The 15,342-nt window shown below is 47.5% G+C and overlaps 1 protein-coding gene across 1 annotated transcript in view; it reads left to right on the top strand.

Annotated features, from left to right (window-relative positions):
• WDHD1 (WD repeat and HMG-box DNA binding protein 1) overlaps nucleotides 1–10,086 on the top strand; it is a 93,852-nt gene extending 83,766 nt beyond the window's left edge. Inside the window, exons 25-26 of the mRNA XM_073610173.1 lie at nucleotides 5,144–5,279; nucleotides 7,569–10,086. Coding sequence (XP_073466274.1) covers nucleotides 5,144–5,279; nucleotides 7,569–7,760 — 328 coding nt within the window. The 3' untranslated portion in view covers nucleotides 7,761–10,086. The remainder of the gene's footprint in view (nucleotides 1–5,143; nucleotides 5,280–7,568) is intronic.
• Nucleotides 10,087–15,342: the final 5,256 nt, after the last annotated feature.

The raw sequence follows: 15,342 nt of genomic DNA, 5'->3' as shown, positions 1-15,342 counted from the left end.
AACGATGATTTATGATTGGACGGAATTGGTTACTGGACTTCAAAGGGTGCCCTAATTCTGCAAAACGCAACTTTGTGTTATATAAAGATTACAATATGAAGGACTGGCAGAAGTGCGCCTTTCCAATGAAAATTGGGCCAATAAAGTTTGAACAGTTCAAAAGCTTTAATATAATATTGTGAAACAAGGTTAACTAAACGGCATGTGATGTCAAGCCAGGTGCCCCAGTCTTCTTCTCATTTTCCTGATGCAGACATCCACCAAGGGTGAAGTGTTCACTGGTTTGGTTGAGTGGAGATAGAAGCTTCCTATCTCCATACCATCATTAGAAGTCCTATCTTTGTATACACTATGTGGCCAAAAGCTTGTAGACACCTGACCATCATACCGCTATGATCTTGATGACCAACTCATTTCATAACTGTTAGCTTTAATATTAAGTTGCCCCCACTTCGTGGCTTTAACATCCTCCACCCTTCTGGGAAGACTTTCCACAAGATTTTGGAGGACGTCTGCGGGAATTTGTTTCCTATTGTTCCACAATCAGCGTTCCAATTCATCCCATTGGTGTTCAATAGGGTTGAGGTCAGGGCTCTGTGCAGGACACTCGAGTTCCTCCACACCAAACTGGTCACACCATGACTTTATGGAGCTGGCTCTACTCTTCTAAGAAGGTTTTCCACAAGGATTCAGAGCGTCTGTTGGAGTTTGTGCCCATTTGTGAGGTCAGGTACTGATGTTGGGTGAGAAGTCCTGGCTTGTAATTGGCATTCCAGTTCATCCCCAGGGTGTTCAGTAGCGTTAAGAGTCAGATCTCTGTGCAGGACATTCAAGTTCCTTCACACCAAACTGGTCAAACCATGTCTTTGATGTCTTGATGTTGGATGAAGGATTCGGAGTGTCTGTGGGAGTTTGTGCCCATTTGTGAGGTCAGGTACTGATGTTGGGTGAGAAGACCTGGCTCACAATTGGTGTTCAAATTCATCCCAACGGTGTTTAGTATTGTTGAGGTCAGGGCTCTGAGCAGGATACTCGAGTTCTTCCACACCAAACTGATCAAACCATGTCTTCATGGAGCTGGCTCTTTTTATCTACGAAGACTTTCCACAAGTTTTTTTGGAGTTTGTGGGAATCTGTGCCCATTTGTAAGGTCGGCGATTCCAATTCATCCCAAAGGTGTTGAGTTGGGTTGAGATTGTGGAGATAAGTGAGGAATGTGTGAATAAGAGGGTCTTGGAAACTCCAGTCAGTTGAAGAACATTTTGTCACTTTTTTTTTTTTTTTTTTTTTGTACTAACACAGGACTAATGCTTCTTAGGAAATTAGAGCTCCCTTTCTTCAGTTCTTTGGTAATGTTGGATCTGTTGGTCATATAGGGGCTGTGGTCTGTTCCGAAGTGTCTGTTGCACATGCAGCTATACCATCCTCCACGCTTTTGGGGGAAGACTTTCCACAAGATTTTGGAGGGTGTCTGTGGAAAATTGTGCCCATTTGTGAGATCAGTTACTGATGTTGGATGAAAAGACCTGGCTCACCATTGGCATTCCAATTCATCCCAAATGTGTTCAGTAGGGTTGAGATTGTTGAGGTAGGTGAGGAACACCATGGTGTTCTGGAAACTCTATCCAGTCGGAGAACAATTATCACTTTATTAGTGTATGACCTAAAACTTGGCCAACACGTCTCAAGGAACTGGGACTTCCCCTTCCTCAGGACCTTGGGTAGTGTTGGATCTGTTGGTTGTGTGCCCATTTATTAAGTCAGGTACTGATTGGACGAGAAGAAGACCTGGCTTGCCATTATTGTTCCAATTCATCCCAAAGGTGTTCAGTAGGGTTGAGGTCAGGGCTCTGTACTGGACAATGGAGTTCCTCCACACCAAACTGGTTAAACCATGTCCTTATGGAACTGGTCCAAACTGGCCAACCCATGTCTTTTATGGAGCTGATCCACACTTGTCAACCAATGTGTTTATGGAGCTTATCCACACTTGTCAACCAATGTCTTTATGAAGCTGGCCCACATAGGTCAACCAATGCCTTTATGGAGCTGGCCCACACTGGTCAACCAATTTCGGTGTTGCTGGCCCACACTGGTCAACCCATGTCTTTGTGGGGTTGGTCCACACTGGTCAACCCATGTCTTTATGGAGCTGGCCCACACTGGTCAACCCATGTCTTTGTGGGGTTGGTCCACACTGGTCAACCCATGTCTTTATGGAGCTGGTCAATCTCCATGCTTTTTATGGAGCTTGTCCAAATTGGTCAACCTGTTTCTTTATAGAGCTGGTCCACACTGGTCAACCCATGTCTTTATGGAGCTGGCTTTGTACACAGAGGCACAGTCATGCTGGAATAGAAAAGGTTTTTTTTCCCCAAACTGTGACCACAAGGTTGGAAGAGCACAATTGTCTACAATGTCTTTGTAGTATTAACAGGACCCTTCACTAGAAACACCTGAACTCCATCATTTGGAGGGAGGTCCATACAATTTTGACAATTATAGGTATATGTGATGGTCTGGTTTCAACCAACTATTGGCCTTGTAGTGTACTTGGTAACTATGTTGATGCGTATATCTGGTGATCCACCAGACAGTAGCATCTTTCGCTCACTTATCTGAAAATTAGTTTCCTCATTCTCCACGGCTTCTGATCACAAACATGGCAATTTGTACCGGGCCTAACGAGGAGCAGATTCTGGCCTCTCGCTGAACATATGTAGCAGAGACGTGTAATGTGATCAGTCTGCGGCTTGACATTAAAATATGAAAGACTGTGAACATCAAAGGCCTGGAGAATGGAGGTTTGCACAATGCTGCATCAGAAGGAAAGACAAGCAGACATGTTACTTGCAGTAGGAGAAGAGTACCTGTCATCTTTGTCCATGTAGGTATGGATCTATCGTCCTGAATGTGGCAATTTTATCTGTCATGGGAAAAAATTGATGGGAAGGAATAACTGTATCTAAACCTCAAAACAGAAATGTAATATGTTGCAACTTAGCGGTTTGTAGATGTAACAGCTGCTGTTTTCCTTTGTGCAGGGCCTTCCCCCCTTTATTATCAACTGGTGATCCTGCCAGTAGCACACTTCCTGTCCTGGGAAGTCACCCGCCATATTCCATCGACAGTGCTGTGAAAAAGTGTTTGCCCCCTTCTTGATTTGAATACAAATTTTAATATTAAACAAGGATAATCCAAGTTATTACAAAATGCAGTTTTTAAATGATTTCATTTATTAAGGGAAAAAAAGCTGTCCAAACCTGTCTGGCCCTTTGTGAAAAAGTTATTGCACCCCCCGCCCCCCCACCCCCTTTCTAAATCATGAACTGTGATTAACCACATTTTTTTGGAAAGCAGAGTATAATTTCACTTGCCCCACACAGGCCTGATTACTGCCAGACCTGTTGAATCAAGAAATCGCTTAAATAGAAGCTGTATGACAAAGTGAAGAACGCTATCAGATCTAAAAAAGGCAACACATCATTCAAGAACAGAACAGATGAGAAACAAAGTCACTGATATATCCATCTGGAAAGGGTTACAAAGCTATTTCTAAGGCTCTGTCAACATCTAGGTATCCCGGATCACGGGTGGAATCACCGCGATTCTGCCCACGATCCTGAATCACAGCAAATTGCGTGGCACCCTTGCTATTCCCTTCACTTCCAATGGCACCCTGATCGCTGCACGATTTTGCCGCGAAAACAGAATCGCGGTACGCCTGTCGCCCAAAAGAACGCCAGCCAAGTTCCTCCACCCCAAGCTCGCTCATCCATGTCTCTATGGACCTTGCTTTGTGCACTGGTCCAAATCATTTGATGGAGGGGGGATTATGATGTGGGGGGGGGGGGGGGATTTTGGTGTGGGGGGGATTATGGTGTGGGGGTTGTTTTTCAGGGGTTGGGCTTGGCCCCTTAGTTCCAGTGAAGGGAACTCTTAAGACGTCGGCATGCCAAGACATTTTGGACAATTTCATGCTCCCAACTTTGTGGGAACAGTTTGGGGACGGCCCCTTCCTGTTCCAACATGACTGCGCACCAGTGCACAAAGCAAGGTCCATAAAGACATGGATGAGCGAGTTTGGGGTGTTGGAACTTGACTGGCCTGCACAGAGTCCTGACCTCAACCTGAGCACCTCTTTGAGATGATTTAGAGTGGAGACTGCGAGCCAGGCCTTCTAGTCAAACATCAGTGTCCTGACCTCACAAATGCTCTTCTGGAAGAATGATCAAACATTCCCATAGACACCCTTCTAAACCTTGTGGATGGCCTTCCCAGAAGAGTTGAAGATGTTATAGCTGCAAAGGGCGGAGCCAACTCAATATTGAACCCTCCGGACTAAGACTGGGATGTCATTAAAGTTCGTTCGTGTATGCGTGCACAAGTAAAGGCAGGTGTCCCAATACTTTTGGTAATATAGTGTATGCAAGAATAGAGCTCAAGTATGGAAGGACTTGGCACCTGTCCCCATAGAGTAGATGCAATTGTAACATTTGAGTCTGAGAAATGTAATGGGAAAATCTGCTGCATTTGTTTTTCTAATTTCAAATCTTAAAGCCCTTTGCATGTTAATTATTTATATAGATAGAAATAACTGGGGCTTTTTTTTTCTCAGAGAATAAGCGCGGGTACTCCCTATTCCGAATCACCCCTTGTCTCCTCCCCTAACCCACCTCCGAGCCCTGTCACCCTTGACTCCACCCCACCTACTTCCCAGTACCACCCTTTTTAAAACAAGAAAACCAGTAAGTAGATCCCCTGCAGTAAAATAGACCCCCCCAGCAACAGAAGACCCTTTGCAATAGACCCCTCCAACAATAATAGATCTCCCAGCAGCCAGCATCAGGAGACCCCTCGCTTTACAGTAGATCCCTCCCAACAATTGGCTCACCCAGCACCAATAGATTCCCCAACAATAGATTCCCCCCCCGTGACAATAGATCCCCCAGCAGCCAGCATCAGTAGACCTTCCAGCACACCCCTTCACCTACATTCAGTGCTGGAGGTGCCGAAGCGGCGTTCCCACCGAAAAAAAAAGCCCTGCGAATAACCATGTAAAATGATAACCCTGAAGCGGTATAGTAGGAAGCAGGCTTCCTGTCCTCCCAACCTAATCACGTTGCTTTTCATTTGTTTTCAGACCCAGGACCGGCTTCCAGCTGTGGCTGGATGAGAACCGGCAGAGTATTACATCGGAGAATCCTGAGCTGGAGGAATCGGACATCATTAAGGAGGGGATGAGCCGCTTCCGGGCCCTGACCAATGAGGAGAGGATGGTGAGTCGGGTTCAGTGCCGGCTTTTTCATTTACATAGAAAACCGAGGGCTGTGTGAGCTCTGGACCCGCTCAAACCAGCAACACACAGACAGTCTTTTTCTGTCCAATCGAGTCCTGTGTGTGTCTAAATCCCGAGACCCTCAATAGCAACCTGTCCATCCTGGACGGGTTCAAACCTCACACATGGCTCTTCTAATATCTTATTGTGTATTTACAGGCAAAACGCAACGGATGCATCATTCATCTACTTCCATCTGTTAGACTGACTTGTAGTTCTCAATTGGGTTCTTGGGTTTGGGTTGGAGGCCACACAAGATTTACTAAATCAGTCCCTAGTCCTGGGTAGGTGGCCATGTGGGCTGTGAGGAGGGAATCCCTTCCAGTGCGTTGTGTCCAGCGGTGGATGCTGGTGGTGAATCCTCTTTAGGGGTTGGGCTGCTACTCTTCTGGTACAGCCTTATGGTCGTTTCAGCAGCTCCCGATGTCCAGCAAAAGTAACTTTTGATATTGGATTCATAGAACCTTTATTGAAAATGTAAACTTGTACACCAAGCCAATGCGTTTTGAGGGAAGGGGCTCCCCCTTCTTTTCTTGCTAGTGGGCTGCCGACCTGTCTGCTGCTATTGCATCTAGGACAGGGGTCAGCAACCTTTATCCACTCAAAGGCCGGATTCAGTGTATGTAAACGCATGGAGGGCCGCATTCACCTGCTAATAAATGAAGATAATAATCTGGACCCCTTTACATTACACAGCCCCGCCCCTCTGGACCCCTTTACATTGCACAGCCCCGTACATCTGGACCACTTTACATTACACAGCCCCTGCACTTCTGGACCCCTTTACATTACACAGCCACGTACATCTGGACCCCTTTACGTTACACAGCCCCTGCACTTCTGGACCCCCTTACATTACACAGCCCCGCCCCTCTGGACCCCTTTACATTGCACAGCCCCGTACATCTGGACACCTTTACATTACACAGCCCCGCCCCTCTGGACCCCTTTACATTACACAGCCCCGCCCCTCTGGACCCCTTTACATTACACAGCCACGTACATCTGGACCCCTTTACGTTACACAGCCCCTGCACTTCTGGACCCCCTTACATTACACAGCCCCATACCTCTGGACCCCTTTCCATTACACAGCCCCGCTCCTCTGGACCCCTTTAGATTACACAGCCCCGTACATCTGGACCCCTTTACATTACACAGCGCCGTACATCTGGACCCCTTTACATTACACAGCCCCGCACCTCTGGACCCCTTTACATTACACAGCCCCGCACCTCTGGACCCCTTTACATTACACAGCCCCATACATCTGGACCCCTTTACATTACACAGCCCCGCACCTCTGGACCCCTTTACATTACACAGCCCCGCACCTCTGGACCCCTTTACATTACACAGCCCCATACATCTGGACCCCTTTACATTACACAGCCCCTGCACTTCTGGACCCCCTTACATTACACAGCCCCATACCTCTGGACCCCTTTCCATTACACAGCCCCGCTCCTCTGGACCCCTTTACATTACACAGCCCCGCACCTCTGGACCCCTTTACATTACACAGCCCCATACATCTGGACCCCTTTACATTACACAGCCCCGCACCTCTGGACCCCTTTACATTACACAGCCCCGCACCTCTGGACCCCTTTACATTACACAGCCCCATACATCTGGACCCCTTTACGTTACACAGCCCCTGCACTTCTGGACCCCCTTACATTACACAGCCCCATACCTCTGGACCCCTTTCCATTACACAGCCCCGCTCCTCTGGACCCCTTTAGATTACACAGCCCCGTACATCTGGACCCCTTTACATTACACAGCGCCGTACATCTGGACCCCTTTACATTACACAGCCCCGCACCTCTGGACCCCTTTACATTACACAGCCCCATACATCTGGACCCCTTTACATTACACAGCCCCGCACCTCTGGACCCCTTTACATTACACAGCCCCGTACATCTGGACCCCTTTACATTACACAGCCCCTGCACTTCTGGACCCCTTTACATTACACAGCCTCGCATCTCTGGACCCCTTTACATTACACAGCCTCGCATCTCTGGACCCCTTTACGTTACGTTGTATATAGCACAAAAAATAAAAACCGCAGAGGTGATCAAAAACCACAGTGCATATCGCAAAAAAATGGCCTGGTCAGGAAGGGGGTAAATCCTTCCGGGGTTGAAGTGGCATGTATAATAATAATAAGCATGTAGGTCTCTTATTTTTTTATTATCCTTTAATGTCTCTTTTTAAGATTTGGACTGAGAAGGCCAAAGGAGACGATTCTGGTGACTCAAAGAAGAGGAAGCGATTGGAGCAGGAGAACCAGGAATCCAGAGAAGGCCCAAAAGAAGAGAGCCAGGACTCCGGGGCTTCTAAAAAGCGCAAACCTCTCGACCAATCCACAAACAAGAAACTGTCCGCCTTCGCCTTTAACAAGGATTGAGGGAGCGTGCCGGTGCAGGAAGACCTGTCTGGACACTCGGCAAGGATTGGACTGCCCCTCCACCCACCCCCGCCCCCCCCCCCCCACCACCACCAATGCTGCTCGATCCTGATGGCCCAATCACAGGTATGTCATTAGTATGGGACGCAGTCTTCTGGATGGATGATTTATTCAGGTCATTCGCTGTTAGAAGCCTTTTCAAAAAGGTAAAGCCCTCCATTAAGAGGCTTGATCGATCATAATAAAACTTTTTTTAAATCTTTATTCCATTTGCATGAAGCGGGGGGGGGGGGTCTGGGCTGAAGTCCTTTTAGGAGATTTTCAATCTTTTGGTCGCCTGAAATTTATATGATAAATTGCTGCATTCGTAACACATTCAGAGTCAGAATTACACAGTCATTCTTTAGAGAGGTCGATCGTTATGCACAATGTTGTAGTTCATAGCAAACCCAATTTTACTGTACCAAAAAAAAAATTCCCATGGGCCACACATCAAAGCAAACCCTCTGTGAAAGAGTATGTGGCAGCCTCAGCCTGGGGCTCCAGCCAGGCCCCGCCTCCAACACATTTTTTTGCTTCACCCCTCAGAGCTTAATCATGGAGATTAAGCTCTGAGGGGCAGAGCGAAACGCGTTGGAGGGGAGGGGGCGTGGCCTGGCTGAGGCTGCCACATACTCTATCACAGCGGGTTTTCTGGCTGGGCTCCAGTCAAATTGAAGCATAAAAGTTGCACCGCTCCAAATAAACTATGGGATCTCTCCTGCTAAAGTGATCGCTGGGTGCCAGCGTTAGTCTGCAGAAAAAAGGAAATGGCGTTGACCAGTAAAAAAAATACTATTTTTATGCTGGTCAGTGCCGCCATTTCCATCTTTTCTTTTTCATGGGCTCCAGCCAGGCCACTCGCCCAAAGCGTTTTGCGCCACCCCTCTGAGCTTAAAGCGGAGATCTGCCCACCGCTGCAAAAATGAAAAGCCAGCAGCTGCACATTCCGCTCACATACTGCAGCTGCTGACTTTTAATAATGGGACACTTACCTGTCCCGGAGTCCAGAGATGTCGGCACCGCATGTTTCCATCAGCTGTTGGGTGCTGCCGCCTCCATTGCAAGTAAGGGAACCCGTCAGTGAAACCTTATGGCTTCACGCCAGGAGCACTACTGCACATGCGCGAGGCCCCGCTCCTCTCTCCTACTGGCCCGGCGGCCGGTGGAAGGAGGAGGGAGCCCAGGCGGTGACATCAATACCCGCAGCTGAGGCTCCCGGAAGTGGAAACAGTATACCCCCCCGAAAGGTGCCAAATGTGGGGGGGGGTACAACGAGCAGAAGTTCCACTTTTGGGTGGAACTCCGCTTTAATCATACGAATTAACGATCCGAGGGGGTGGAACGAAACGCGTTGGAGGGGACGGGGCCTAGCTGGAGCCCAGGCTTGAGGCTGCCTCATACTCTATTGCAGCCTGTTCACTTTGATTTGTGCCCCATGGGATATTTTTCTTGCTACATTTTGACGTCTGGAGCCGAGAGCGGCGCCTTCCCTGGCCAGCGCTCACAGCGGCGGGCACAGGACTAAAAACCTCTCTGAGCCTGAGCGGCACACATCCATTTTATTTTGTGTCGCAACTAAATTTTACTCCATTATGATAAACTAAGAGAGACCACTTCTGGTTCAATCCCTGGCACTCTTTGTACTGTAGTATACCCATATATAGTGCAGGTGGGGATGGGCAGGTAGAGGTTAACCCCATGCTACAAAGTGCTTATAAATCACATGTAGAAGTTACACCCAGCTGCAGATTGTAATTAATTACAGACATAAAATAGCGCAAGAAGCATCCTTTACATTCGCTGCTCGCTTCTGGAACTGGATTTTTTAGCTGAGGACAGATTTTAGTGCAAAAATCACAAATGTAGTAGAATGGGGCTGCGACCAAATACATTACTGAGCAGCAGCTCATTTCAGAAATGCTGGTTCCAGGGCAGCACACTCGGGGGGGGGTATCTGCCCCCAGAATTATGGGTTCCCTTAGTCCTATTTTCCAGGCACCAGAAAATAATTTCACCTAATATTAATAACATCGCTGACCGGTCCCCTTAAAAAAAAAAAAAAAAAAAAAGCCAAGTGCTTTGAGCCTTATTGTCAGGAATAAACTTTGTGACTTCTGATTGGTGAATACAGATACAAATGCTGTTTGTGCACTTATTAGGCCCACCTATGTTGAACCCTGTATTTTTTTTGTCTTTTATTAGTCATTGTAACTTTGTTGGTGTATTGTACATGTTTTTGTAAAAGTGGTTAAAAATTTTGTAAATAAAGTTTTTTGTACAAATACCACTGTGTTCCTTTTTAAAAAATTTTACATATGAATTGGAGGGAGAAAACATCTGATCACATACATAAAACATGGTTGTACAATCTTCTGTGTTTAGGTCAACCAGGACACATTGAGAGACATGGGTGGAGCGGTACCCATTGGAGGGCGTGGGTGGAGCGGTACCCATTGAGGGGCATGGGTGAAGTGGTACCCATTGAGGGACGTGGGTGGAGCGGTACCCATTGAGGGACATGGCTGGAGCAGTACCAATTGAGGGACATGGGTGGAGCGGTACCCATTGAGGGGCATGGGTGAAGTGGTACCCATTGGGGGACGTGGGTGGAGCGGTACCCATTGGGGGATGTGGGTGGGGCGGTACCCATTGGGGGATGTGGGTGGGGCGGTACCCATTGGGGAATGTGGGTGGAGCGGTACCCATTGGGGGATGTGGGTGGAGCGGTACCCATTGGGGGATGTGGGTGGAGCTGTACCCATTGGGGGATGTGGGTGGAGCGGTACCCATTGGGGGATGTGGGTGGAGCGGTACCCATTGGGGGATGTGGGTGGAGCGGTACCCATTGGGGGATGTGGGTGGAGCGGTACCCATTGGGGGATGTGGGTGGAGCAGTACCCATTGGGGGATGTGGGTGGAGCAGTACCCATTGGGGGATGTGGGTGGAGCGGTACCCATTGGGGGATGTGGGTGGAGCTGTACCCATTGGGGATGTAGGTGGAGCGGTACCCATTGAGGGACATGGTTGGAGCGGTACCCATTGAGGGACATGGGTGGAGCGGTACCCATTGGAGGGACATGGGTGAAGCGGTACCCATTGGGGGATGTGGGTGGAGCGGTACCCATTAGGGGATGTGGGTGGAGCGGTACCCATTGGGGATGTGGATGGAGCTGTACCCATTGAGGGACATGGGTGGAGCCGTACCCATTGAGGGACATGGGTGGAGTTGTACCCATTGAGGGACGTGGGTGGAGCGGTACCCATTGAGGGACGTGGGTGGAGCGGTACCCATTGGGGGACGTGGGTGGAGCGGTACCCATTGGGGGACGTGGGTGGAGCAGTACCCATTGGGGGACGTGGGTGGCGCTGTACCCATTGGGGATGTAGGTGGAGCGGTACCCATTGAGGGATATAAATCTTTAACCCTCTGGTTATACTACCGCTTACAGCAGGACTGGACACTGTAGGCCAGCCCAGGATAACCCCTCCTCCTACTATGCCTCGGTCTTTTGCTTGTGACCTAAGAGGAAGGACATCTCTTCTTCAGCTTTTTGGACCATTGTTGCAGGTAGGGGACACTCCTAACCCCCCACATTAAGCAACAAACTAAGGGTAGGTTTGTCTCCAGGTACAAGGATCCTTTATTGGAAGCAGTGGATGATGTGGTGGCAAACATGGTTGTACAATCTACTGTGTTTAGGTCAACCAATACCAATTGGGAGACATGGGTGGTGCAGTGTTCATTGGGGGACATTGGAAATCTTTAACCCGGGTTATACTGCCACCTACAGTAGGATTGAACACTGGCAAACAAACTGTAGGCAAGCCCAGGTTAACCCATCCTACTACCAGCATGCCTCAGTCTTTTGCCTGTGTCCTGAGAGGAGGGATATTTCTTCTTCAGCTTTTTGGACCATTATTGCAGGTAGGGGATTCCTGATGTGGACCTCCTGGCCCCCAAGTTCAACAAAAAACTAGGATAGGTTTGTCTCCAGGTACAAGGATCCTTTATTGGATGCCATGGTGGCTCTATGGGATCAGTAAGCCCTGTTCTATGCATTTTCCGGCCCTGAAAATTCCTCCTAATCTACTCTGCAGGTTTGAGGTCGAAGGCATTCCAGTGATCCTCATTGCTCCACACTGGCCCAGATTGATATGATGTGCCAACCTGGTGAGAATCCTATTGAAAGTTCCATGAGCACTGCTTCATGGTAGCTGGCGTTCATGGCATGGCTGTTGAAGCTCAGGTTCTGAGGGACAGAGGCATCTCTGAGTGTTTTATTTCTACAATGCTAAAGGCCAAGGAAGTCTACTTCATGCACAGTCAATCATCAGACATGGAAGGCATCCTTCACTTGGTGTGAGTCTCCGGGGGTTCCACCCAAGGAGCTTCTCCATGGGATGGATCTTCTCCTTCCCGTAGCTCTGCCTGCTCCAGTATTTGGCTCTCTATTCATGGTCGGGTTTCTGCCCTTTCTATCCTGTTTGAGACCCTCACTCTATGTAGCTCCCCCTATCCATTCCCTTATGACTCTGTGGGACATGGATCTGGTGTGGTTTAATCCTTATGTGTATGTCATATATGTGTATGCCATGGTCATGGGTTAATTCGTCAGTGTCCGATACCTGTCGGATGTTTGAAAATACCTCCAACAGGCCCATGTCTTAGTGAATTTGGCTGGGGAATCGTGAGCAATGGCAATGAGTTCTTCCATTTCGGCTATTTTATTGATTTGTTTAAACCATTCTGAAATGGTCGGAACACGAGGAGAGCCCCAGTGCCTGGGAATGCACATTTTAGCCGCATTAAGTAGGGGTAAGATCAGGGTCTTACGATAGTGGTGAGCTGGTATGTCAGAGAGATGAAATAGGCATTGGGCTGGTGTGTGGTCTAAGGTGTATGAGGAGATTCATTCTGTGAGTTCTCGAACCTGTAACCAAAACGGTTGGATTGTTGGACACGACCACATAATGTGTAGCAGTGTACCTGGTTCTTCGACACATCTCCAGCATTTGTTGGGATAGGAAGAGTTGTATTTGTATAAGATTGCTGGGGTTCTGTACCAGCGGGTTAGGGTCTTGTAATTGTTTTCCTGAATGGAAAACGTTTAGGGATCCCTTATGGGCGATTGTGAATATATGTTCCCATTGGTTTTCTGTTAATTCTAAGTGTATGTCTCTTTCCCATGACTTGGAGGCTTGCCCATCTTTAGGGGAGATATCTGTAGATAGCATAGTGTATATATTGGAAATCAGATGTTGTTGGAGGCTGGACTGGGAGCATATATGTTCAAATGGGGTCAACGGTCGTGTGATAGAGGAGTTGCGATTGATTTCTTGTAAGAAATGGCGGATTTGGAAGTAGGTCCAGCGCGGGATAGGGTTGTCTGTATGAGTTAGGGTTAATGCGAGACGATCTAGGAGAATGCTGTCATGGAAAAATTGGTGTGCTAGTATTTCTGGGTGTTGCCAATGCTGTATTAAGAATTGCGCAGACATACCAGGGAGGTATGTGTGCGCTGTAAAATGTTTTGTACTGTTTGTGGGTCTTATAGCAGCACCATCTTGAACTTAAACGCATTGTATGGTGTGCCCCCCAAATATGTTCATGTATATTGTAATAGGCCCTGACCAGGTCTTTTGGGCTGGAGAACCCCTCCCCCTCCTCATTACCTCCTATTTAGTGGCCACCAGTGTATAGAATGTATCCCTTTCAGTTCTCCCACATAGAGGAGTTCAGCTCCCATGGTTGAGACAAAGGATCTTCCATTCTATTACTAGTGTAGGATCCACTAATTCGGGGTACTTTGTCGCAGTAAGTGGGCTTAGCACTATATGACCATATAGTGTGACCAAACCCCCGTATTTTTTGAATATGTTCAGGTGTTTTTAACTAGCCTAGCAGGAAATGTCATTCTTGTATGTGTGCGCTGTAAAATGTTTTGTACTGTTTGTGGGTCTTATAGCAGCACCATCTTGAATTTAAACGCATTGTATGGTGTGCCCCCAAATATGTTCTTGTATACCAGGGAGGAAGGCAGGGTTGAGTCTTATAGGAGTTAGGGGTCCTGGCGCGGAAGAGATGTAGTTTTTTACAAGTTTCCTTAAAAGTGCGGAGTGTTGGGTCAATAAGAGGGTGTTCCTTTAGTGGGGGGGTATATGGTTAGGTGATAGCCAGGGTGGGGATCGTAGTGGTATGGGGGATATTGAGTTCTCTAGGCTGACCCAATCTTTGCGTTGATTGTGTAATGTCCAGTCCACAATTCTAGTGAGATGGCAGGCCCAGTAGTATTTTTTTGAGGTCCGGAAGACCAATGCCTCCTTTCATTTTTGGTCGTGTTAGGGTGTCATATGCAATTCTCGGACGTTTTTGCCCCCGTAAAAATCTTGTAGATATTCTTTTGTAAGATAGAAAGAAAGATGGGGGAAGTTTTATGGGGACAGTTTGTAGGATGTATAAAATTCGAGGCAGGATATTCATTTTTAGAATCGCCGCGTGTCCGAACCAGGAGAATTGTGGTTTGTTCCATTTTCTAAGATCATCAGAGATAGTTTTGAGAGTGGGTAGGTAGTTCTTGGTGTAGAGATCTGAGAGGTTCGCCGTTAGTTTAATCCCTAAATATTTAATAGCATCATGTCGCCATTGGAAGGGGAAGTTTATTTCACACTGTGTGACTGTTTCTTGTGGGATGGTGATATTAAGGGCATGGGATTTGGAAAGGTTGATTTTGAAGTTAGAAAGGTTTTGAAAGAGTTTGAAGTCTTTTAGTACGTTTGGGATTGAAATATGGGGGTCGCTAAGGGAAAGTAAAATATCATCGGCAAAAGCTGCTAGCTTATAAGTGTGATTCGCTATGGGTATTCCTTTAACATTCTCATTGTTTCTAAGGCAGTTCAGGAGAGGTTCTAGGGTTAGTACGAAAAGAATAGGGGAGAGTGGATATCCCTGTCTAGTCCCATTAGTTATAGAGAAGGCGTTTGACAGATGGCCGTTAATCCGGACCCTAGCAGTTGGCGTTGTGTATATAGGGACATTATTGAGTTGAACATTCGATCTTGAAGTCCTAAGTGTCTCATTACTGCTCCCATGTAGTCCCAGGCCAATCTGTCAAACGCCTTCTCCGCATCCAATGACGAAAAGAACCCTTTATGTTTGTTGGTGGTCATCCAGTGATGCAGATTTATAGCCTTAATAGTGTTGTCTCTTGCCTCCCGCCCCGGAATAAAGCCTACTTGGTCTTTTTCTATCAGCAATGGCAAGAAGGGAAGCAAGCGAATAGCAAGGATTTTGGCGAAAAGCTTTATATCCACATTTAGTAGGGAAATTGGCCTATAATTAGCAACTAGTGTTGTGTCTTTTCCTTCTTTTGGTATGACTGTAATGTGTGCCTCGAGAAGTCTGTGGAAGGGGAGTGTGGAGGAGGAGAGGGAATTAAAGGCCTTGAGGAAAGGGCCAGTGAGTATCTCTGTAAAGGTTTTAAAATAAGTGGCCGTGTACCCGTCTGGGCCAGGGCTCTTCCCTGTTTTTAGCTGTTTGCC

The sequence above is a fragment of the Aquarana catesbeiana genome, linkage group LG13 (genome assembly GCF_042186555.1).
Source record: "Aquarana catesbeiana isolate 2022-GZ linkage group LG13, ASM4218655v1, whole genome shotgun sequence".
Lineage (NCBI taxonomy): Eukaryota > Metazoa > Chordata > Amphibia > Anura > Ranidae > Aquarana > Aquarana catesbeiana.
Note: the sequence above shows the minus strand (reverse complement) of the source record. Positions and strands in the feature narration are given on the sequence as shown.